At 36.4% G+C, this 25,613-nt stretch overlaps 4 protein-coding genes and 1 non-coding gene across 7 annotated transcripts; 4 read left to right on the forward strand and 1 right to left on the reverse strand.

The window, feature by feature from the left end:
• Nucleotides 1-301: 301 nt before the first annotated feature.
• On the forward strand, nucleotides 302-3,812 carry LOC113697800 (MYB-like transcription factor EOBII). Its single transcript, XM_027217388.1, has 3 exons — nucleotides 302-622; nucleotides 751-880; nucleotides 3,323-3,812. Exons 1-3 carry the CDS (start codon nucleotides 487-489, stop codon nucleotides 3,624-3,626), a joined length of 570 nt encoding a protein of 189 aa, XP_027073189.1. The 5' UTR covers nucleotides 302-486; the 3' UTR covers nucleotides 3,627-3,812.
• A 5,185-nt stretch (nucleotides 3,813-8,997) lies between these two features.
• On the reverse strand, nucleotides 8,998-11,860 carry LOC113698823 (putative polyol transporter 2). The gene is made up of 3 exons (XM_072056906.1): nucleotides 11,596-11,860; nucleotides 11,120-11,482; nucleotides 8,998-10,235 (listed from the first exon to the last, which is right to left on the reverse strand). Exons 1-3 carry the CDS (start codon nucleotides 11,741-11,743, stop codon nucleotides 9,163-9,165), a joined length of 1,584 nt encoding a protein of 527 aa, XP_071913007.1. The 5' UTR covers nucleotides 11,744-11,860; the 3' UTR covers nucleotides 8,998-9,162.
• Nucleotides 11,861-16,233: 4,373 nt separating this feature from the next.
• LOC113699388 (monodehydroascorbate reductase 4, peroxisomal) lies at nucleotides 16,234-20,544 on the forward strand. Of its 3 annotated transcripts, none has more exons than XM_072056907.1 (7): nucleotides 16,234-16,742; nucleotides 17,692-17,743; nucleotides 17,957-18,001; nucleotides 18,114-18,232; nucleotides 18,746-18,965; nucleotides 19,124-19,242; nucleotides 19,562-20,544. In XM_072056907.1, the coding sequence occupies exons 1-7, from the start codon at nucleotides 16,623-16,625 to the stop codon at nucleotides 20,288-20,290; spliced, it is 1,404 nt and encodes a 467-aa protein (XP_071913008.1). In that variant the 5' UTR covers nucleotides 16,234-16,622; the 3' UTR covers nucleotides 20,291-20,544. The 3 variants fall into 3 exon arrangements, with proteins under 3 accessions (XP_071913008.1, XP_071913009.1, XP_027075537.1); XM_027219736.2 differs by having other exon boundaries at nucleotides 16,246-16,742; nucleotides 17,921-18,001; XM_072056908.1 differs by lacking the exon at nucleotides 17,957-18,001 and having other exon boundaries at nucleotides 16,237-16,742.
• A 169-nt stretch (nucleotides 20,545-20,713) lies between these two features.
• TRNAP-UGG (transfer RNA proline (anticodon UGG)) lies at nucleotides 20,714-20,785 on the forward strand. Its single transcript has one exon. It is a non-coding gene; the product is annotated as a tRNA-Pro (tRNA).
• A 274-nt stretch (nucleotides 20,786-21,059) lies between these two features.
• Nucleotides 21,060-21,970, forward strand: LOC113697862 (large ribosomal subunit protein bL12c-like). The gene has a single exon (XM_027217456.2). The coding sequence runs from the start codon at nucleotides 21,169-21,171 to the stop codon at nucleotides 21,748-21,750; it is 582 nt and encodes a 193-aa protein (XP_027073257.1). The 5' UTR covers nucleotides 21,060-21,168; the 3' UTR covers nucleotides 21,751-21,970.
• Nucleotides 21,971-25,613: the final 3,643 nt, after the last annotated feature.

The raw sequence follows: 25,613 nt of genomic DNA on the forward strand, positions 1-25,613 counted from the left end.
GTTGTCCGTAAGAAAACAAAATCACCCGCCTCCTGAGAAAAGGGAAAAAGAAATGCCAAAAAGATAGCATGTACAGTGATCTGTAATGTAACGTTATCTAAACCTTAAAGAAAAAATGTAACGTTATTTGAAAAATTCAGAGAGTTTGTCCATAAGTGATCATGCATGTCGAACATGCTATACATTCTTATCTTAACATCATGGTTATTACTATCAGTAACGTAATTAAGTTTGTCTTGAAGGGAAGTTAGGTCAAAATATCATCAACGATATGCTTATTAGAAGCTTAAGGACTGGAGAAAAGCTATTTAGCCTGCCTCTATAAATTCCAGTCCTCTTCCATTATCTGTCTTCAAATCCACATCTACCATCAACCCTCTTCCAAAATATCCAACCTCTTTCCCCCTCTCCCCCCCCCCTTCCATCTCCTTCTCTCTCCCATCCCCGATCCCCTCCTCCGCTCTTGCTCAGTCATACAGACATAAGATGGATAAGAAACCATGCAATTCTCAAGATGCTGAAGTAAGGAAAGGGCCTTGGACAATGGAAGAAGATTTAATCCTGATTAACTACATTGCAAATCATGGTGAAGGTGTTTGGAACTCACTGGCACGATCTGCTGGTAACCTCATTCATTTTACATATATATATGTTTTTCATTTTTTGAGCTAGATATATATGTGTTAAGAGACAAAACTATTTATTACTTTAATCAAGAAACCCTAACAAGGGAATTTGTTCTTTTCGAAGGCCTCAAGCGTACAGGGAAAAGTTGCCGTCTTCGTTGGCTTAATTATCTTCGACCAGATGTAAGGAGGGGAAATATTACACCTGAAGAGCAGCTCTTGATCATGGAGCTGCATGCTAAATGGGGAAACAGGTAACATCTCATATTAGGGTTTGTGAGGTCTGTATTGAATTGTTATGCAAAGAAACGTGACGGTTCTCGTCCAAGTTTTCTTGTGTGTCTTGACCTTTGCATCGACTAACAAGAGCGACTGAATAGATCTCCCTAAGAATTTGGGCTACTGGTGCCTGTTCTCAAGCCAACAAAAATTCATAGAGTTAGATTTGGAGTGAAAAGCCGATGAAATGAACATGTTTTCCCCTTACTTTTGCAAGAGAATGGCTATATATGGAAGATCTTCAAATTCAAACGTTCATATATATTACTCGTGGCTGTCAGAATTCAAAAGCTTTATTTCAAAACCCAATATATGGACAATCTTCTTGTACTTCGTCAGACAGAAGTCACACGGCTAAAATTTTGAGTTGAAAGCGAGCAAGCTCTCTTAATTGATTATGGTCGTGTAAGGATCTTAGTAGGCCATGCTAAAACCTTAATTAGTTCGGTTTGTAAATAGATAGAAAGCTTCTTTATAACTTTTAATTGGCCAATACATGGCTTGAGAAGAAAATTCTAGGATAACAAATTCATACAAATTCGATTAAAACATCAGCTTTCTGTCGAAATGACAACATTAAGAATCTAATTGGATTTATTAACCGTATATTTCTTGCCTTTTTAAGATCATCTAACCTTTTTAATGTGATTCATCCCAGTGATACGATCAGAAAGTTGAAAAGGCCGTATACTAGATATGGAGGTTCCGTACTGAATTTGCATCTTTGTAGCATTTTGTGGAGAACACGTTTTAAGTGTAGAAAAATGGCATGACACTACTACATAGTTGATGAAACTAGTACTATGTGCATTTGATGAAAATGGCATGATACTACAACATAGTTGATGAAACTAGTACCATGTGCATTTGAAGAAATTTTCTTCTCAATAATAGCTGTCGAAATATGATACTTCTACCACAGATAATAGCTGTCGAAATAGAGCATGTTGTGAAATGCAAACCAAATAGAGCACGTTGGGAAAATGCAAGTTTCTATTTTAAGGTGAAGCCTTTTCGTTGATCACATGTTGCCCCTTCCTAGTATAGTATCAACTGAAACAAAGCAGCTCCTAGTTGCATTGTTTGAAGCTGACATCTACCCTATCTTTTTGGCTCTTGAAGGTAAAGGGGTCGATAGTACTTGATAGGAATTAGGAATTCCGCACGAGTCAATATTTGCGCATGGGGTTTGATGATGTCGTGTTCACAGCTCTAAATTCATTGTGCACAGCGTCAGTACACTTATCCAGCGTGAAAGTCTGAGCGTAATATTGAGTCGCGGCCTAGCGGGTGAGTGAGGTTTTTGACAATGACAAAATAGTTGTACTGCTAAATCTACAAACGGGTTGCTCAAATAAATTTTTTTTTTTAAAAAAAAAAAATCTACAAATGGGTTTGCGATGGTGAAGATTTATGTTGCAACTTTTCGAGAAGAGTAACCTTGAGTTGGGGGATAAAAACTGAGACTGAGTAGACACAGAAAGTGCACTATTACTGACCGGGAAACTCACGACATAGGAGCAAAGAATATTGCTGTTGTAACAATTTAAGAGCTGTTCAGTATCAACTGGAAACGCGCACAGAATTGATAGTTCAAAGACACCTAAGTATTGGGATTTCAAAAAAGATGGGCTCTTTTTTTTGTTTCTTTTTGGAAAAACTTAACCTTCAATTCTTGTTGAAAACTAAACCTAATGGTGATGGGGCTCGATGATGGTATGCCTCGAGTTGCTTGGTGGTCGATTTTCCGACTGGAAGAGTTCAACAGCTAGCAATGCATTTTTCCTTTTTCAATTTGGTTGTGGTGGATGGCCGGTGGCTGGGATGCTTCTCATGAAATCTTTTTGCATCTCCTCCAAAACTATAAACTAGTTGAGTTACTAGCCGGTTGATCGGGTGTTCTTTTTTGGTTTGAGAATCAAGTGTTGAAACCTTCCAATTTATATTCTGCGGGGGTTTGCCTTTAAGTAAAACTTCGATTAATTGTGAAGGCCACAGAACATGGAGAGCTTAGGTTTCAAAACCACGAAACGTGTAAGAGTTGGAGTCATTATTCTCGTAACTGATCCGAGAAATTATAAGTTGGTCGGGGCCACACGGCATTGCATGCATGGTAGAAATTCAATTTTCGGCTGAACTACGTACGTGAAAAAATTCCCTTGTTAGCAAGAATGAGATGAACAAAACTTTTACCAACACTTGGACTTATTTAGTAATGAAATCAAAATCGCCATGATATATGCATGCGTTGATCTTTACAGTATGATTAAAACTTGCTAGCTAGCACCTGTTTACAAAAACGAAATGTAGAACATTATTATTAATTACATCTTCTTCTAGCTAGTAGATATATATATGATGAGTATATAGAATCTGGTTTGAGTATTCAGCTGTTAATTAATTGTTATGTGGCGAAGGTGGTCCAAAATAGCAAAGCATCTTCCCGGGAGAACAGATAATGAAATTAAAAACTACTGGAGGACTAGAATCCAAAAGCATATCAAGCAGGCAGAAACTTTCGCCGGGCAAGGCTCTGAGCATGCTAATGATCAAGCAAGCACCAGTCAAATTTCCACAACTGTAGATGCTGCGGAAACCTACTCCCCACCCTCCTACTCCGGGAATATGGAGACTTTTCAAGGCCCTTTTCCCACTGAATCAAATGAGAACCTTTGGAGCATGGAGGATCTCTGGTCAATGCAACTACTTAACGGGGACTAAACATAAATTGCTTCCCCCCAATATGCATGCATGCATGCATGCATGATTCTCTAGTACTGTAGTATAGCTAGCTGTTGAAGCCACGTACCAAGGTTAGTATAATTAATACCTATTTATGCTGGTGACTATTTAAATATTGACTGTAATATGATGATGAACTTAATTAATGGGAGTATCTTTCTTATATATCCTGTGAATTAATATGACATACAATCCTCCTAGCCTCCTTCAAAGCACTTTAATTTCCCCCCCCCCCTTTCCGTTTTTATGTTGGGGCCGGGGAGTTGGGGTGGTTTTTAGGGTAAGATGTGCAGCTAATTAAGGTCGAGCTATTGTGAATTTGAATGCTTATGATCGATCGTACCGTTGTTATGCTCGTGTTCTTTTCATTTGTTGCATGCATTAATTCATGTTGGGTGCCAGTTTCTTCAAAGCCTGCACGACGACAACCCTACCTACATTATATATACCTATGTATATATGTAGGAATCCATGCATGGAAGTAAGAATACACTACTACTATCTGGTTAACTCTACTGAAGAGTGAAGGGCAATTACGTACTCAAGCCGGCCCCCATTCGATCATGATGATCAAACAAATACCGAACTCGAGTCACAGGAAATCGAAACGTGGAAAAAAGAAGTAGAGCTCATTTTTGGCAAATTCAATCTTTGCTTTTCCCTATTTAGCTAACCTTTGCGCATGGCTTTTCAACACACAAGTTGGACGCGAACCTAACCACTGGGAGCCAGTGAGGAAGCGTTCACATGATGGTTCCTCTAGTTGCTCTTACCCTTTTCAACAATCTTTCTAGCTACTAGGTGTTTTGCGAAGCCTCTTGTTTGGGTGGATGTATTATTATTATTTGATTGCGTGGTTGCGTATGTATCTCATTACGCCAAGCCAACCATATATTTGTTGGCAGGACAATGGATATATGTGGAATTAACTTAATCAGCTGGCCGGGGCAGATTATCTTCGCGAGATGACTTAGAATAAAATGAGGACGTGAGAATAGAAAATATTATTGTTTTATGGGGGAAATGAAAAAAGAAAAATAAAGGTTTCAAATTGAATAATAAGAATTAACATTCTAGCCTTGAGTTTATCTAACTAAATTTTCAAAATGACCAAAGAACTCTGCCTCCAAGTCACGGGGTAAGAGGGATCGATGGAAAAATATGGTACTCCTTTCGTCCCAATTGTTATTGTGTCATGTTTCGAGAATTCAACTTTTTAAAAATAATGATCTGATCGTGATATCTATGTTTCTCTTTTTAATTGTATTCTCACAAATTTAAAATTTGAATTTAAATGGTATCATGCATATAATCAAAAAGAAAAAATTTATAATAAAAAAAGATTAAAAAGTGTTTTAACTTTCTCAATATTTGACGAATATTTTCAGACATTTCAAAACTAAAAGTATAATAATGGAAGGGATGGTGTAGAATTTAGTAGGTAGACATGGAATTCCGAAGAATGGAACTGCCAGTGCGGTGTTATGCGGGAAAAAGGAATTTTGGTGGGGGCTTTCGTCGTGCCAAAGCGATACGAAATAGGCAGCGTTAAATTTGGGCCCCCTGTTTTGCGTCACATGTTTAAAGTGCGGAAATCTTGAGGAGAGAAGTCCCACGTGAAAGGTAAATAAGAGTCACATGGCGGGTCGGCTATGGGTACAAAAGACACCATGGGTTATCAAGCCATTTGAGTACATCACGTGGCCTTTAATTGGTTCAATCAGATCTCTTCTTCTGTTTGCCATTCCAAAACTTTTTGTTGGCCGTTACGGATTCATCGCGGGCGTTTGAGTTATTGATTATGAATACTGGGAGTACGAAAAGTTATCCGTTGATCCAAAAATTCGCGAGAACTGATTCGAGTCATTTAAAAAATATATATATAGTGTACTCAACTTATATTATTTGATCGAGTCAGAAAAAGGTTAGATATTCGCATTAATGCGAGACACATTCCAGTCAGGGGATTAAAATTCGCGAGTACTTGATCCGTCTCTCATTTTTAAAAAAATATATTTATAGAAATATTATTTTTAGAGTTAAATGAGTATTTTTATTGTGCAAATTACACTTCGAATATAAGCGTCTATAATTTGTTTACAATATTCATTTACAGTTGTTATGGTCTTTTTTTTTAGAAAAAAAAAGTTTAATCGGCGTAGAATATGTATAAAATAAGGGCAATGCTTATAACAATTTTCAATTAGTTTTGGATTTTTTTTCTTTTTCTTGTATTCTTCTTTCATGTTTGTTTCTTGACACGGGACTTTTTTTTTGTTAAAATCTATATTGAATCTTAAAAGCATATATAAAATATAAAAAATTAGTATAAATTATTGTTTAAAACATTAAATGATGAGAGGGGCGAAGCAAGTATTCGCTGATCTAACCATTTTCTAACAGGTACCTGATCATCAAGTTAACTATTGATATGTGGGGCAATTAAGGGTCAGAAAAAAGACAAATGTCCCATGTAATGGATACCTAATTCGTGCCCACTCCTAACGAATACAATTTCTTTGGTTTGTCAGATGTGGGTTGAGCCTCACTTTTTTTGGATACTCTGTGCTTTTTAATATCTTATTCTTCTTTTTTCCTATAAATATCCATTTTTGAAAATAGATTTTTCTAACGTTAGGACACCCATTAACAAATATAACATTCCCTTAATCTACCACACACACACAGACACACACACACACATATATATATATATATATATATATACTAAAAATTATTATCCTCCCTTATCTTTATATACTTTCTCTATTTAATCTTGCCTATCCTCCATCGTATTTATTTACTTTTCCTAATTAATCTTATATTTCAAAAAACATAACACCTGAAATATATTTTAAGACAAACCGTAATATATTTTTACATCAAATTACATAGGAGTTTCTTCTTTTCTTTTTGAAATCTATACTATCTATAAAGCCTAAGGAAGGGTTTAGAGTTTACATTTATCGTCACTTTATAAACTTTCTGCTTTACTCTTATAAAAACTACATTTACTTTAATTACCTATAACTACCCATAACTATTTTTACTTTTAACTATTTAAATATATGTTTTCAACATAACTACCCATAAACATGATAATTACCAAAATAAAATTATTTTATGAAAATTATTAAAAGATTAAAGTTTGCTTTAGTAATAAAAATTTTATTTAAAATATATAATCGTAAATATTATATATTTTTTGAGTGCACGTACATTGGGTGTACATTAAGCACTGGTATTAAATAACTATGGATACCCCAATTAGTAATCCAGTCCCCAGGCTTGGGGGGGATATCCTCTTGAAGGGCGGGTTTGGATTTATGGGCTTGTGTCTGAAAATCCACCGATTGAATGCTTCCAGCTCAACATCACTGAATAACATAATGCTTCGATTGTAGCCAAAAAGTATTGATGCTTCAGTAAATTTTGCCAATGAGCAAAAGTAAACCTTTTTTTCTTTTTGATTAATCAACAAATATTTTTTTTTAAACCCTTTCTCCCAACTGTGGACACTAGTACTAGCAGTAGCAAAATTTTGCGGCAATCCAGGTTCCAAGCATCTAAGTATGTCAAAATAATTGTAATGCGGGCTGGGCTTTCCTCATCGGCCTTCTCTCAATCACTAGTCCGTGAATCAGGCTCAAATCACTGCCTTCCTGTAACCCTTACTCTCACTCCAACACTTAATCCATGAACCATTACCCAAACTTTTACTGCAACAATAACGGCAGTAGCCAAATTTAATGCTGAACCCGCCCTTCCAAACCATCGTAATTCATCTCTTCTAATGACCCCCACCAATCCCCGCTGATTCCAGGATTGTTCGCTCAGCCTCCGTCCACTAGTCAAATAATTCCACTAGTATCTGGGCTTTGCCAACTAATATCACTACAAACTAGAATTTTGGTTGTGCCTTAACACGATTTTTTTATTATGCATTTATATATATAAATAATTGAAATATAAAATTAATAATATTTCTACATGTTCATTCATATTAATTTAAAAAAATTAATGTTTTTAAATGTTCAATTTTTTACTAATTTTTAAAAACTTTTTATTTATTGTAAATTTATACAAATACCAATAATTTAAATATAAAAATTAACAATAGTTCTACATGTTCTTTCATGTTAATTTTAAAAAATTAATATATATTAAATGTTCAATTATTTGCTAATTTTTAAAAAGTTGTTTACATACTTTTATTATAATATGATAGTATACATCAAATAATATACTCCATATCAAAAATTTGGTAGATATTCTTTTTTTTTTTTATAAATATTCTTTTAGATAATTTAAATTTTTATAGTGACCATAAACATAGAACTATATATTCATATTTAATTAACTGGCAAAAGATTTGACAACCCATTTTTCTTCGTCAACAAATATTCAGTTTCCAATAATTTTGATAAATCTATCAGCGAAACAGTTAATTCTTTTTTTACACTAAGTTAATTCAAAATTAAGAGAAAAGATGATGAACAATTTGAATACTAATCAATGATATGGTGGTGAAAGAGAGCTAGTAATTTATGAGATATGTAAAATTTCAATAATTGTGATTTAAAAAAGATTTTACTATACTTCTATGTAACAATTTGGTAGAAAACAGATATCATTAAGATAAGATTATGGTGGTGAAAGGATGTAATTTATGGGAACATAAGATTTTAATAATTGTGATTTAAAAGGTTTTACTATACTTGTATGTAATAATTTGGTAGAAAGCAAATATCATTATGATAAGATTAGTTATTTTAAAACGATTTTAAAATTAAAGATAATTTTTAAACATATAATATAATCATTGTAATAATTTGATAGAAAGCAGCTATCATTAAGATAAGATTAGTTGCTTCTTAAAGTTATTTTAAAATTAAAAATAATTTTTAAACACATAATATAATCCAAATAAGATTAGTGCGGGTATATAATATATTAGTGCTACAGTACTTCCTTGCACCCTCTTCTTTCCAATTTCCATAGCTTATTGCGTCTGCAGGACCTACGATTGCACAGTCCCCACCAAGACTTGAAGCTTAGCATTTGATCCTTCAAAGTAGAAAAGGTTTCTTGCGCACCATGCATATCTTATAATACAGCAACCCCATCTTGAAATAGAATCTGGGAATATGAATTTAACGGCATAACGCAGTATTGCATGTTCGATCATAATAAATGCCACTTCTACACAATTGCAAATAAAATTTCCTAGATAACATGGAAATACGATTGCAGATTTGCTGTGATAAATCCAATCCACCTTTAAAATCCTATCACATCTAATCTTAAATTCTTTTGCTCTAACAGCGGGCTGGAATAATGTTCGGAAGAGGAACAGAAAAATGAAAGAGAGTATTATTTCTTGCGAGGATAACATTGAAAAAACAAAAAAGGGACGAAATCACTGGAGAATCCATCCATCATTCCTAAATCACGAAGCTAAGAAGCAACTTTGATCCTTTTTTTTTTCCCATCCCCAGGCCCAGTTATATTATATCTAAACGAGATCGTTCTTCTTGTTCTCACTTTCCAGTCTCTTTCTCTTTCTCTCCTCTAACTCTTTGGCCGTGGACCTCCACTTGAAAAAGGTGCCAAACAATTCCTCCATTTCTTCGAGTCCTCTACCCCGCGTCTCAGGAAGCAAGGTAAAGAAGAAAATAAAGGCCAGCAGTGCAATTCCCCCGAACAAAAAGAAGGCCCCGCCTATGGTAATGGCCTTGGACAATGACAGAAAGGTCATCAAAATGATTCCACTGGACAACCTGTTGGCGCCCGCCGCCATGGCGCCTCCCAGAGCCCTCAACCTTAAAGGAAAAATCTCCGAGCTATAGACCCAAGCAACGGGGCCCATTCCCATCGAAAAAGTTCCTACACTGCCTAATGTGCATAGAAAGCAAAAAGCTATGGCCCAGGTTATCTTCTCATTCGGATGCCGATCAATCACCGTCAATCCAACGGCCAGTCCCATCGTCGAACATACGAAACCACCGCTGCTCGTTAACAGCAATGCCCGCCGTCCGATCTTGTCCAGCCAGAATGTAGATACCAGGATGCAGATGGTCTTGGTGACTCCAACGGATATGGTGGCGAGTAGCCTATCATTGTCGGTCTTCATACCAGCTTTCTCAAAGATTTTTGGGCTGTACATCACCACCGAATCTATACCGCACGCCTGCTGGAAGAAACATAAACCGATGCCAGCAATCGTAATGTGCAAAACTGCCCGCGTGGGATGGAGGAAGATTTGCCTCCATGCACCTCTACCGCCGGTTTTGCGTTTGGGAACCTCTACGACGCCGTCGGGGTTGTCCTGGGGGATGCCAGCAGCCTCCTTAATGTCAGCTAACCTCTCTTGGGATTCTTGTATAGATTCCGAGGTTTTATCTAGAACTTTTCTAGCATCCCCTACTCTGCCTTGCATCACCAGCCACCGTGGTGATTCCGGCATGATGAAGCCGCCCACGATCAGCATCACTGAGGGAATCGCACCAACTCCCATCATGAATCGCCACCCCAAGTTGGTGGGAAGCTTGGCAAAAAAATAGTTGGACACATATCCCAGCAAGACACCTGTTCAGTTTATTAGAAAGAAGAAAACATCAATGATCAATCATTCAACTATTGGCTGAATTTTAAGTTTCAATTAATGTCCTCGGTCATGCAACAAAATAAGTAACAATTTTCTTCCCAAATCTTGCCACTTAATTCTCATTTTCACGGGTTGATATGAGAAAATAATAATGATGATGATGATGATATACCACACTTTGAAGGCCTAGGGGTTTTGGAGATAAGATAGGAGATAGCGAAGGAGGGTTAATTACGAGTTAGTTTCCTTTTTTGGTAAAGCAAAAATGAGCTAAGTGTTGTGCTCAATTAGAGTCATGAATTAAAAGTTGAGTTATCTCCTTTTTTTCATTTAAAGCATAAAATAAGATGAAGGAAAGATATTAAACGGACATTTTTGGCCTTGTTAGACGATTCGACACTTACCGTTGAAATTATAGATAAATGCTTAAAAGGAAACTATTATATATGTTAACGCCATAGTCATGTGTCTGATATCTATTTCCCTAAAAAGGTCGATATTTTAGACCTTTGCAGCTAAAAATAAAATCGTTCAAAAAGGTGCAATGATGATCAAGAATCTAACACAGTGAGCTAGGTTAATATGCCCGACTACGTAGCCTACATTTAAAGCTCATATTGTAGCCAAAATTCAGCTTCAAGTCACAAAACCACAACCTACTCAGTCAAACAAGATATGAGATTTGGGATCCCTTATTTCTGTTTGTGAGTTTTGACCTCAAAATGGTTGATACAGAATTTCAGACCCAACCAATAACGAGTAAAATTTCTCAGTGACAACATTAGGTGGCTCCTTCGGGTTCAGGTTATCATGACAAAACAATAACACTTCCGTAATAAAAAAAAAAAAAAAAGGAGAAACATACCAAAGTTGATAAACACTTCCGTAAAAGAAGTGATAAATCCCCGAGCTGATCTCGGAGAGATCTCGGCAGAATATACAGGTGCTATCATCATGGCAAAGCCAACTCCGATCCCAGCAATGAAACGGCCAATCATAAGGAAAGAATAGGTGGTGGCAAAGGTCATTAAAAAGGCCCCGGCCAAGAAGATTACTCCGGCGATAACTATGGTGTATCGTCGGCCAACCCAGTCGCACGTCCTACCGGCGATGGTTGAACCCACAAGAGAATAGACGTTGATGGTTCCCACCAAAATTTCTACTCGGACATCGGAGATTTTAAGGTCCCTCTTTATGTAGATCATTGCTCCACTCATCACTCCCGTATCTGCATGTGCATGGATCGCCAAACTTATTAGTAGAGTACCGTCTTCATGAACCATATATATAGATGCAGCCAATCAAAGAGCAAAAAGAACGGAACAAACTTGTTGATCTTACCATAACCAAGTAGGACTGATGACATGCAAGCTAAAAGAGCACAAGCCAACGCAAATGTGTTTCTTTTGGGCTTTGGAGGAGGACCATAATCTGGATTAGATGACTCAAGTGCCCCAGCAACAGCTGGATTTTGCAGGGAGTCTGCCATGAGGAGTCAACAAGGAGTAGGAGGAGATAGGAGGAGAAAGACGGAGAATGCTTTTTGTGCCGGTGATGTGAAGACGTTTTAAGGACTGTGGTTGTTATAAAAAAAAAAAAAAAAAAAAAAAAGGGACTGTAGTTTGCTGTTCTGGTTCCCGTAAAGGCAGTAGAACTTTTGTTACAGTGTATATATATAGAAAAGTTCTATCTTAATATCCCTAGATCTCAGGTAGTTCTACCACATAAGATTGAAGTCACGTGATCATCTTTTAAGATTTTGGATAACATTTTTTCGCGCGATCATATTTCAAGAGTTTGGATGATATTTTTGCACTTTAAATTTTCATCAGAATGCTGCTAGACTCTGTCAAACCATAATAGATTCCAAGACTCTGTCAATATTTACAAAATGACTTCCGACTTCCAAAATTAATCCAAAAATCTGATCATCTAATTTTATTATTGAAAACGGAACCAAACTGTGCTGACTTTAGTGGATCAAACCAAAATAGAGACATTCAGGAGAAACTCAACCCAATAAAACAAACCCAAAATACCGTTTCGTACAACCAAAATCAATGAAAATCACTTTTAGACAAACCCTTTGGTTAGTACAGACGGAGTCCATGTCCATCAAATGAAGCCTTTTGTCCTTGGTGCTACAAAAGTCCGTTAATCCATCCCTGCAAACACCTTGACGCAGTACTAGTGCAAAACTTGACAGGAGGAGTATCTATTTGTAATTCAACTAGTACAAATTATTCGATCCTGTGAAGCTAAAGGATTCACAATGAGAAAAGTTTTTTCCCACATATTTTCTACATTATTCCTAAGCCACCATAAGAAGCCCGAAGCCCCATCTGGTGTCAAGTGAGGCAAGAAATATGTGACAAGCAAATTGAACCTGAAACTAAACTAGTGAGAAAATTATCGTATAGTAACAGAATACTTTCTACATTTGCTAATCTATTGAGTACTAGCAACCGAATTGCAAGGTTTGGACCTTTCATTAAATTAAAAAGCTTGCACTCCCTTCGTTCTTTCAGTTCTTTGCTTTAAAAGAGAAAAAAAAAATGGAAATCTATCCGGTGCTCCACATTAGAGACGGATGAAAAATGGCAGCATGTTCAACGATCGTGGCTTCTTGATCCTTTTTAGTTCTGGCAACTATTAGGGATCAAAAGCTACATCAACGACAGATGATTATGATGGTGTTGGTCTGGTCAAGAAATGGTGATTATGACGGAAGGTATCCTTGCGAATTCTGAAGGTGTTCAAAGGGGAGACATATATATATATATATATATATATATATATGGGTTCCAATGGAAGTGCTTATAATGAACTTAGTGACGAAGGAAAACATACAAATGGGGTTAAAAAATTGGACCAAGTTTCTGTATGGTGTCAGGATAGAGGTTTTGTATACTAGCTAGCAATGATAAATATATGCCACTTATCTAAAAACTAATGTTCAATTTTAATATTAGATTACGTGACATATATATCCAACGCTGCTGCTGGTTTATACATGCATGGATAGTACGTAACAAAAGGATAGGAAGGATTGAAAGTAACCCAAGCTGGCGGCATGCTTGCCTCAATCAGTTTTACTCGCAAAATTATGGTGTGACATGATGAAATAGAGCAAACTGTTCAACTGATGAATTTTCCTCTCTCTCTCTCTCTTTTTTCTACATGTGAAGTTTTAAAATCTCCTTTAAACCTAAATAAATAGACCAATAAGTACGATAACAATGAAAGAAGATGAATTACCACAACAAATGCGATTGTTCTTTTTCATTGCTCAACAAGTTAGTGCGGAGGGGATTGCTTCTGTTTTTCATTTGGTTTCTTGGGCAAAGAAATTGTGAAATCAACGATCGATGCTAGGGAATTCATTTTTCATGGGAGTTCTACAAGCACTCAAACACTGTCTATATCGATAAGATCAAATTCAATGTTAGATATAAAATAAGAGACCAAAAGGAACTATAATATTTTCTGATTTTTTCAAGATTTTTCTCTATATTCATGCCTCATTTTTCCTGATATTTTCAACCCTTTTGAACCTTCTTTCGATATTCATACCTCGACCTTGATTCTATAAAAATATATATTAGATCTTTTATAGCGTTTAGGTCTAGGTAACCCAAGCTAGATACAAGCCCTACTCATTAGAGAAGAAGACCTGCTGTATTCACTTATCTACATTGGCACTATTCTTTTTTATTTTATTTTTTATAAGTATAAGTGGAAGATCTCGAATAAGAGATCTCTTACTTATACTTCCTCTCCCCGTGCCACTAAACTCATCTCTTCCCTTTACATTGGCACTACTTGATTCTTTATATTTGATTTATTGTACTAGACAAAAAAAAAACTATTTTTCAATATAAATGTTTTCCCTTTTTTTATTATTTTTCAAATTTGAATATGATATTGGTCTATGTTGGCTTTGTAATTTTTTTTTACCGCATCCATGATAGTTGATAGTTACTAAATACTCATATTATACTTGTATATTATATATTCGAATGTACAATTTAAAAAAAAATCTATATTTCATATATTTTAAAAATATTGTAAAAAATACCCATAGTTTTTAACTAATCATCTGAAATACATAGTATGCCTTTGACTTATTATACTTCACGAATTATACTTAATTTTTTTAAAAAAAAATTAAAATTTGAATAAGGATAATGAATTATTTTCCTTATTTATATAAAAATTAACAATAATACAACATAATTTAACTCTATATGTTCAAAAGAAATACACTTGCATCAATTTAACTCTATATGTTCAAAACTAATTTCTTATAAATTTATAGTTTTTTTCAATATCTTATCAACCCTTGCTCAAACCATTATACTGTACCAATCCTTATAAAAATCAACTCAAAGTAAGCAAATAAATCATTTTCCACTTTATCATAATCACAAAAAGTAAAAGATAAACAAAATTCAATTATTACAATTTACAAATAAAATATTGCATAGTCATCCAAAACATGAGTAAGAAAGAATGATGGAGAAAAGGGAAAAAGAATAAGGTGACTTTCGTTTCTTTTTTTTTTTTTTTTATTTTTGGGCTCCATTTATTTAATACGTTGTGAATTATGTGTCAAGTGAAGGTTGATATAGTCTTCTTACAATTATTAGGGAAGGTAAATGATAATTTCTAAAATTTTAAGAGAGTCAAGTGACATTAAGAGGAAGCTCAAGGGAAGTTTCCAATATTATCCCTAATAGAAATCAAACCTGGTGAATTGAAGGTCCAAGGAATCTACTGTGATCTGGCCTCATAAAACATGTACAGAAGGGCATTTTCGTTAGCTCAAATATTTTAATGATCAATTTGATGAGTTTGATTAAAGTGAGAAGAAAAAAACGAAGTTACGCAACTTTGACCAAACCTTGAAAGGGAGTTCTTCGGATTAACCCCAATCCAAATTCCAATAACAAATTCTTACCCATCGTAATCCTTATCCAACCCTGAATGCATGGACATTGTTCCCAAGGCATTAGCCTTCTAGCGTTTCTCCCGAGACACGTGGTTGGCCATAACTGCCGGATCTCCTCCCTCCCATAAGGGCCCACCAAAAGAAACGCTCCAACCCAGCCCTTCCCTTCCCTTCCTCCCAAAGAGAAGTCCTGACTGGAGTGCATCCCAATCTCTTCTCACCGCCGAAAGCAGCTAGCAAAGCAACTACTAATTTTTATTGTGCTAGTATATAAAGGGCTGCAATCGAGCTGCTCGCGAGCTCGAGCTCGAACTTTGAGTTTAAAATATTAAACTTGTTAGCTTGCAAGTCGGCTCGCAAGTTCGAATATATATATATATATAATATTTTTTATTTTTTTATTTTAAGTATATATATTTTTTATTTTAAGTATATATATATTTATTTTAATAGTAAAATTATATATATATCATTAATATTTTATTATTTATTAAAAAAATATTATTTTATTTATTTTTTAAAGAATAAAATAATTATTGTTATTTTTTCGAACTCAAATTTTAAATTATCGGCTCATCGAGTTCGAATTTGATAAAATGTAATTGAGATTCGATTCGATTAACTCAAAATTCGATTCGACTCGACTCGTTTGCAGACCTGTAACGTTAAGGGAGCTCCCCCAATTTGACAACGGGGAGGGAGAAAACTCAAACCAACCAAAGCCTTTATTGTAGTACATAAATAAACAAACAACAATAAATTGGGGTCGGGGAGATAAAAATGCAATCTAAGTGGGGGGTGGGGGCAGTGTCCTCGCTCCTCCGTCTTGCACCGCCGCATATTTATCGAATCCAATCCAATAATAATTTATCTGCTCTCAACCCTTCTTTATCCATCCTTCCAAAAAAAAAAAAAAAAAACTCTTCTTTATCCATCTATATATATCTTGGCGAGTAAAACGGATGGATAAGCATTTTTTATAGTCTGCGAAAATCCACAATAAGGATGAAAAAATATTTGCGGTTGCACTTGCCCCAATAAAAAAATATAAGAGAGGCGGATTGAGAGTGGATCCCACCTGATAATACAACGGGGCCCAGTCCCAACTCTCGTCTCACGTGAGGAATAAGATGCTGGAGGCTGGACGAGAGCCGGAAGTTAGGAATCAGAAATTGACGAGTAATTGGTGTTTTTTCTTTCCAATTCCTTGAGAAGAGTGCGAAGAAAAGAAGAGAGTGCCAGCCACCAACCACACCATACTTTGCTGTCGTCATTCTTGAGGTTGAGGCTCCCGTACTCCTCCTCTATTCTTCTAGAGAGAAAGGAAAAAATAAACATTAAAAAAAGGAAGAGAAGAAGTGATCGGGTGGGTTAATTAATGTAATGAGTAGCACCTGGTAGTGTATTAGTGAGAAAAATGGGAAGGGCATTTGTGTATGTGATATTGGGAGGGGGAGTGGCAGCTGGGTATGCAGCTCAGGAGTTTGTCAAGAGAGGTGTTTCTCATGGTGAACTCTGCATCATTTCTGAAGAGCCTGTAAATAATTCTTACTCCCTCTCTCTCTCTCTCTCTCTCTCTCTCTCTCTCTCTCTCTTCGTGATTCAATTATGACTTGTATTCCTTGTCAATATAGTACTAGTACTATCACTTGAAAATCTATTGTGTAGTTATTTGCTTCTTGTTCCTGTCCCGTTATAAATACGTGCTTCAATAAAAATCACCTGCCAGTCCCGTTTAAGGAATCGGGTTTTATTGTTATTCCGAAGGGAATTTGGGTTTTCTTTTCCTTTTTTTTTGTTCCCTCGGTTGAAGTAGTTATCTAAGTCGAGTGATTTTATTTCTTGCTAAGAATCAGGTTTTATGGCCCCTGTCTTTGGCAGGGGGAAAATTTTGAGGTGGAAAGGAAAACTAGCATCCTTTTGGAATTTTCGTTTCCCCAGTCAATTTACAGAACACGGTTTCATGTTACACAAGTGTTAGCTATGTTTTGGTTTGGTTGCATATTATCTACGAAAAACTGAGAAATTATGATGGATGAGGTCACAAGTGGACATCCTTTTGCATGTTAACGAACAGACAAAAAGGGGAAGCAAAAGCGCTTATTGCCCTGGAGTTGAGTGGTGTATAAACTATAAAGAGTTCTTCACTTCACCTGGAAATATACTGGGCTTCTCGCTCATATTCTCATCGTAGCAGCATATGTAATTAAAGCAAAATCTCAAACAGTTTGAAGCCCTCAAGTCTCGTGGTACTTTTTATTACATTTTTTCGCAGAGTTTCATGTCAAAGAAATGTAGTGACTAGAAAAGGTAGATGGAAAGTATTTTTTCCTTCCCTGAAAATATGCAATAAAGCTGGTTTGATAGGGTTATGTGGCTTTGCTTCATTATCTAATCATGTTCCCCGGATCTGTGCCCGGTTCGTCCTTAGAAGAGCCTACTTATTTGATCTCTGGTTCTTATAAAACTTTGCTGACTTCTTACAGGTTGCACCCTATGAAAGGCCTGCTTTGAGCAAAGGTTTCTTACTTCCAGAAGGTATCTTTGTTCTCTTCATTCCTGTCTCAACCTTTTCAGATTTCTTCATAGCAATATGCAGCAACAGTTTTTGACATATGAGGAAGACATTGTGCTGCATTGGGACTAATCCTCATTCATTTCTGTTTATCTTCTGAATTTGTTCATGTTTGAGCATTTATTTTTAACTGCTTGCAGATCCTGCACGACTTCCTTCATTTCACTGTTGTGTAGGATCCAATGAAGAAAGATTAACTCCAAAATGGTACAAGGAGCATGGTAAGTAATTCCTTAAATGGAGAAGGAATTTGTTGTTTATGAAGGCTAGATAAGTAAATTTCTTATATACAGATTTGGGTAATGATGCTTATATTTGTTATCCTCTTTTTAGGAATTGAGTTGATTCTTGGAACTCGCGTTAAGTCTGCAGATGTGAGGCGCAAGACACTTTTGACAGTGACTGGAGAAACAATAAGCTATAAAATTCTTATCGTTGCAACAGGTGCTAGGGTATGGAGGCTAAATCTTTAGTTTTCCTATTTACTGTGCATTCTGTTTTTCAATTGGCATTTACACGAAATATTTCTCGTGTTACACAGAATGCGGATATACTTACTATTCTTTGTGTGGTTTTCTTGCTTTGGAAAAGTGAAACATGCAGTTCTCAAATGCTTTACCAAGCATGAGACTTGCTCTTGATCTGTGCTAATGTGGGTTAATGTGTCTTTAATTTGGTCAAAAGATCCTTCTGAAACATTGAAGGGCTGTTAAAATGTGTAATGTGTTTTATGCTGTCTTAAAAGCTTGTCTATTTGCTAACGGTTTTTTTTTCGTCTTAGCTGTTCCGGATGTAAGTATTAAAAACTAAAAGCTTTTGTAACTCTGCTGTCATAAGAACATAAGATAACGGTCAGTGTGCCTGTAGCGTCAAAAGATTTTGGCCTGTGACTTCAACTTGCAAAGAGATGTTTTGAGTGATTTAAATCATATGTGACAGAAATTGTTTGCATATTTTTAATGTAGGCCTTGAAGCTTGAGGAGTTTGGTGTGACTGGATCAGATGCTGAAAATGTTTGTTATTTGAGGGATTTGGCTGATGCAACAAGGCTTGTAAGCGTTATGCAATCTTGTAAGGATGGGAATGCCGTCGTCATTGGTGGGGGTTATATAGGAATGGAATGTGCTGCTTCCTTGGTGATAAACAAAATAAATGTCACTATGGTCTTCCCTGAGGCTCATTGCAGTGAGTATTTCAGTTCAACTAAAGATCAATTTTTTATTTAATCTTTCATATTTCTCAATTTCATTTTTATGCGTTATAATTGGATAAAACATTCATTTGGTTGAAAAGAATATGGATCTGGTTTTTGATTCTTGAATTGTTTATTCTTTCTGATGTAGTGGGCCGGCTATTTTCACCAAAGATTGCAAGTTACTATGAAGAATTTTACAAGTCTAAAGGAGTGAAGTTTATAAAGGGAACTGTCTTGACTTCATTTGATTTAAATTCTGATGGGAAGGTAATGCCTTGACCCTTCGATAACTCAAATGGGCAAACATGAGATATGTTTTAAGCTTTTTGTATGTAAAAAATTTGAAAATGGGTACACTTATTGAAGTGCATGTTCTATTAGACACTGAGTAAATGGAAAGATATGTAAACTGTGCTGAATATTGTTTCTATTAAAGCACAAGGGATGACTTTTTTTCCTATCCTATCTCCTTAGAAAGAAAGATAGGCTTTTACTCTTTTATGTTTTCTTCAATTTGACGTTGTGGTGAGCAACATTTTCAAATTTGAGTTGTTGATAAAGGGTTGGCTTTCAACTTTTCATTCAGGTCACCGCAGTTAGTCTTAGAGATGGCAGTAAGCTTCCTGCTGATATGGTTGTGATTGGGATTGGGATCCGTGCAAACACAAGCCTGTTTGAAGGCCAACTAACTCTGGAGAAAGGTGGGATTAAGGTGAATGGGAAGATGCAATCGAGCAACACTTCAGTCTATGCAGTTGGGGATGTTGCCGCTTTTCCAGTAAAAATGTTTGCTGAAACACGCAGACTTGAGCATGTAGATTCTGCGAGGAAGTCAGCAAGGCATGCTGTTGCTGCTATCATGGAGCCAGAAAAGACGGGTGAATTCGACTACCTGCCATTCTTCTACTCCCGCGTCTTCACATTGTCTTGGCAGTTTTATGGAGACAACGCAGGGGAAGTAATTCATTTTGGGGATTTCTCGGGAAAGACTTTTGGGGCTTATTGGATTAATAAGGGTCATCTTGTTGGTTCTTTTCTGGAGGGTGGAACCAAAGAGCAGTACGAAGGTATAGCCAAGGCCACGAGGCTTAAACCGGCAATTGAAGACCTGGGTGAGCTTGAGAGGCAGGGACTGGGATTTGCTTTGACAGCAAGCCAGAAACCATCATCATCATCACCTCCTCTTGTTGCTGGCAGTTCTAATCTCGTCATCGAGAAACCATTACACGCTTGGTACGCAACTGCGGGTGTGATTGTGGCTGCATCAGTAGCAGCCTTTGCATACTGGTATGGCAGGAGGCGACGAAGATGGTGAAAGCATTGATTGTGTCGGCTGCCAATTTTTTTTAAAGTACTGATATTTTTAGTGCACATGTGGCCATTGTTGTATCATTTATAGGGGCTTGAACGGTAGAAAGGCTACATCTGGTATATATAGTCAGATTTACGAGTAAAAAGGGCTGAAATGTATGATTCATCATGAAGTCTTTTGAGTCACAATGATGAGAGTTGCTTGCTCGTTTCTTGATTTTTATTAAAGATGGCGAACTTATTTCTTTTTGCTGATAAGAGTTCCTTTTTTTTTTTTAATAAAAAAGACTTAAATTATCGTCTGAGCTGAGCAGACTACTAATAGTGGCAGCAGGATTGTAGAAATCTGTGGTGGTCGTATTGTATGATTCGTGGCATAGAGTTGCTCAAAGATGAGGTGTCCTCAGAAGGTTGTCGATGCATTGCTGGGCATTTGGTCTAGTGGTATGATTCTCGCTTTGGGTGCGAGAGGTCCCGAGTTCGATTCTCGGAATGCCCCCATTTTTGTCCAACTCCACTGCCTTTTTGGATAAAATGCATATGTTTTCGGCCCATTGGACTACGATTTTCTTTCGTCTTCAACTCCAGTGCCTTGTCGATGAAATGATTATATTTTTTGGCCCATTGGACTATGATTTTCATTTATAAGGTTTCGATCCAGTTGGTTTATCAGTCGACTAATTAGGCTCACCCAATTAGACGACCAGACAGCTCGAATGAAAGAAAACGGTCCAATGCTATCTCACATGACCTTGACCCAAACAACCACAGGGACGGCTCTTTCTCTCTTATCCTATTTCTATCCTATCTCCTTCGTCTTCCTCTCCGCGCTGCTGCTGCTGACACCTCTCTCTCTCTCTCTCTCTCACTAAGTTCCCACTTATGGCTTCCACTCTATCAACACTCACACTCTCCAATCCCAAGCCCTCCGCCGCGACTTCGCCTACCCACGACCATTCACCTGCTCTCCTTAAGCAGCAATCCCTATTATCTTTTCCTCTGCGCACCCAAAATCCACTCCTCCTTCACCGCACAGCATTTGTCCGCCCCCTCGCCGCCGTCGATGCTCCGGAGAAAGTTGTACAACTCGGTGACGAAATTTCCAACCTAACTCTGGCCGATGCTCAAAAGCTCGTCGAGTACCTCCAGGACAAACTAGGAGTATCAGCCGCATCGTTTGCCCCCGTCGCGGTTGCCGCTCCCGTGGACGCAGCTGCGGCCGGTGGAGCCGCACCAGTCGTGGAGGAGAAGACGGAGTTCGATGTGGTCATCGAGGACGTGCCTAGCAACTCCAGAATTGCAACGATCAAAGCCGTTAGGGCTTTGACGAGTTTAGCTTTGAAGGAGGCCAAGGAGTTGATTGAAGGCCTGCCTAAGAAGTTTAAAGAAGGTATTTCCAAGGAGGAGGCTGAAGATGCTAAGAAGCAGCTTGAAGAAGCTGGTGCCAAGGTTGCCATTGTTTAGCTTTCTTATAACTCAACTCAATTGAATCTCCTTTTTATGGTAGAAATTTGGTCACTTTTCGGGTACAATTACTGTTTTTAAATCTCTCTCTTTCTCTTTGGTTGAAGGCGAAAATGGCTGTTGTGTTGTGTTGAAATGATTTTGTAAGATGCATTGAACTGTTAGTTATTGCTAATTACTATTACTGTCAGCAATGATATATGTTTTAGATTAAAAGCTACTCCTTGCCTTTGTATACATTGGAATCTTTGGATTGCTCTACCAGCATCAGTTAATTACTAGTAAGATATGATAGTCCAAACCTGGATAACTCATTTCTGTTATATTTGCTACATGGCTCGATTTCAAGCTCGATCAATATCGGCTCGAGTTTAAAACATTAAACTCGTTAGCTCGCGAGTCGATTAGTTCGGGAGCTCGAATATATATATATATATTTTTTATTTTTAATAGTAAAATTACATAAATATCCTTAATATTTTATTATTTATTAAGAAAAAATATTATTTTATTTAATTTTTTAAAAATAAAATAATTATTTTTTATTTTTTTCGAGCTCGAACTCGAGCTTGAAAATTACCAGCTCGTCGAACTCGAACTCGAGTTCGATGAAATTAAATCAAGACTCGACTCGATAAGACCAAAATTCGACTCGGTTCGTTTGCAGCCCTTCCAAATCTTGTTTCCCTTTCCTCTTTGGCCTTGTTCCGTGTGTTTTTAAAGTCTCAATGGATTGAGAAAGGGAAGCAGGAGTGTTAATAGTTCAGCAGGAGAGGAATAAGCATTAGCAGAATCTTCAGGCATGAGTGGAGATGATGTATTATTTTGTGGCTCCGGGAGGAATTTATATTAGTATCAACATGTTCATGTTGTCTTGTTTGGCTCTGGCTCTGTGAAAGATGGGGAGAGGAGTTTGTGGTCGTCTTAAAGCTGTCTCTATTGAGCTCTCATGACAGTTTTTCATAACAATCTCAATTTTTTTTCTGTAAGGAAGAAAATCAATCTATTACAGGTAGGGGTTTCTTCTATATCCTAGAATGCATCATCCATCTCTGTACAACGTCTTGTCTAGGTTGCCTTTAAAAACTGGTTTTCTAACATCCCCCGATGCGCCAATTGTATATAATCCGCCTCCTCCTCCTCGTCTCAAGCCTCAAGGCTTGACGGTTTGCAGGCCCTAGGACAGAAAACCCTTTATAATCCCAGGTAAGCAGCTCGTGAGTTTTCACAAGGTTAAGGACAGAAAACCCTTTTGGTAGTCTTTACTTTTCAATTAACGTATTGGCCTTGCATTATATATATATAGGGTTGGATTTGGGGGGGGGGGGGGGGGGGAGGGGAATAGGGAAAGGAGGGAGTGCTGTACTTCATTATTGTATATGATTCTCACCTCTATGTAACAAAGCAATGGCACAAGATAAACTGGTGACGAGACGTTGACAGATCACAGATGATCGGTTGTTCCATAAATCAAATAATACAAGGGGTAAGTCTCGCGCGACGCGCGGGAGTGGATATCTATAAATACATTAATTTGTAATACAATTTTGCTTCTAGATTTGTTTGCAAAAGGTTATCTGTTACAAAATAAAGGAAATATTATGAGAATTGTTGTTGGTGTAGAATCTTGGAATTTAATTGCATATTGATGATATATCAACTACATGAAAAAAAATTAAAAACATATTTCGTTTCCTTTTAAGAAACACATCCGCCATCAAAATCCTAAATATAAACCTTGATCAAAGAAGCAAAATTTTATAACTTTTTCATTCTACAATATCACACTGACAGTGGTGTCAATGATGAAGGTTCAAAGATCATATTGCTTTTACTTTATATGTTTCATTTCCTCTTTGGACTGCAACTTAACACTTGATCAACATAATGAACAAAATGAACATCCAAAAAGCAAGCAAAGCAACTTTTCTTTTTGAATTCTTCTTTCTTGCTCAACTTCCAGTCAATCGATAGTTTTTAACAAGCCAAGTATTCTTAACATCGATCTACTCTACACATTGGGAGATCATACCACTTGAAATGCAAGAGTACCGTACATTAAGAACCAATTTTCACCTCATATCAAAACTAATTTTTTCCAAGACAAACAAAATGAAATGTGCTCAAACATAATCCATAGTTTTGATAGCTATAAAATCTCCTTCCCAAATTTGTAGGTTTCTAGGAAGTCACAATCATAGGCTCTTTGCCACAATGACATCAATCACTATTTGCTTCCGTTGTACTCTTTTTTCTTGCTCTTTTTCTACTACTTGTAGGCGATTGTGTTGAAATTTTCTGCTTTAATTGAGAATTTGGTGACTGAAATAATTGGAAGGAGGGAGAATAAAGGGTTTGGTGGCTTACATTTATTATTATTATTTTTTTAAAAAAAAAAAGAGAAAACGAAGTGTGTTTTCATTTTTGTCCTTAAAATTATGAGTACGTGAGAGAGACATGCGTTTTTCGGACAGAGAAGTGGGTGAAAATGAGTTTTGGGAGGGAGCAATTGAGTATTTTTTTTATATTTGAGAAACTATTGTGACTGATATTTAAAACCTCTGTTTTGAAACTCGGACCGGACCGGCCGGTCGAACCGGGAACCGGCCAGGTAGCCGGTCCGAGTCATACTAAAAAACCGGGAATTTAAAACCCTGTCAAAGTCGGTCAAAAATTGGGTTTGATCGGGTTTGACCGGAAAAAAACCGGTTTTCCGGTTCAACAGTGTTTTTTTTTTAAAAAATTCAAACTTTTTAATATTATGTTTTGACCCCCTAAATTATTAAAACTTATTGATATACCTCAAATATTTGATACTTTATAAATATTGTCCTAAAATTTGATGTTATTTTTCAATTTAATTCATAATTTTAATTCTAAACTTATTAATATTTATTAAATAATATAAATTGCTACTTGATTGTTCTAATTTCTTTGTATTTTCTTATTAAATATATTTGAAACATCAAATATATATGAATATACTTTTATTAATATCAACATATTATTAAATATTATATATATAATATTTTAATTTTTAAATAATTTTTATTTATGACGTCATCCGGTTCGACCCCTATCGACTTCCGGTCGAACCCATTGACCTCTAACCCCTGACCTCTGCCGAGTCGCTGTCCGGTCCGGTTCTGAAAACATAGTTTAAAACGTGAATGACTAAAAAAAATTTTTTTTCTTGAAAATGTGAGAGAACAAATTTTAGGGATAATTGCAGAAACCTCCCCTGAGTTTTATGGTAATAGTATTGACCTCCCCTATGAGTTTTGAAATAGCAATCACCTCCCTAAAAAAAGGTGGACACAATTTAATAGATTCTTCATGGTCAATTTACTAAAATACCGTCACTGAAATTTAATTTTACCAAAGAATGTGATGACTTAAACCCAATAAAACGTTTGTCATTTTGATAATTGTAGTTTACACTAAATTAACTATTTATGCATAGTTTAACTAAATAACTAAATAACTAATAATCTAATTAATTAATTAACTAATTATCTGTTGACATAAATAGATAATTAACTAATTAACTTTAGATGCTTAACTAATTATGTAACTAGTTAATTAACTTCTTAATTAACTAACTAACTAACTCAAGCTGCAGTCTCCGTCCAGCTTTGATTAAGAGTATGCTTTAGTGTGAGACTAGTTTTAGAGGGAAGAACAAGGCGGCAATTGCTGAGGAAGATGGCGTCATGAATTGGCGCCAATTTGCTACAAGTTGCTCTTGAGGTGACAAGCTGCCTACTTGCAGCATAAGAGAGTGTGCCTTGCAGATAAAATTCTAACCATTGAGAGAAAGAAACATAAGAGAAGAAAATTGGAACTCTGGCTTAGTTCATGGG

Source organism: Coffea arabica, chromosome 7c, assembly GCF_036785885.1.
Source record: "Coffea arabica cultivar ET-39 chromosome 7c, Coffea Arabica ET-39 HiFi, whole genome shotgun sequence".
NCBI lineage: Eukaryota > Viridiplantae > Streptophyta > Magnoliopsida > Gentianales > Rubiaceae > Coffea > Coffea arabica.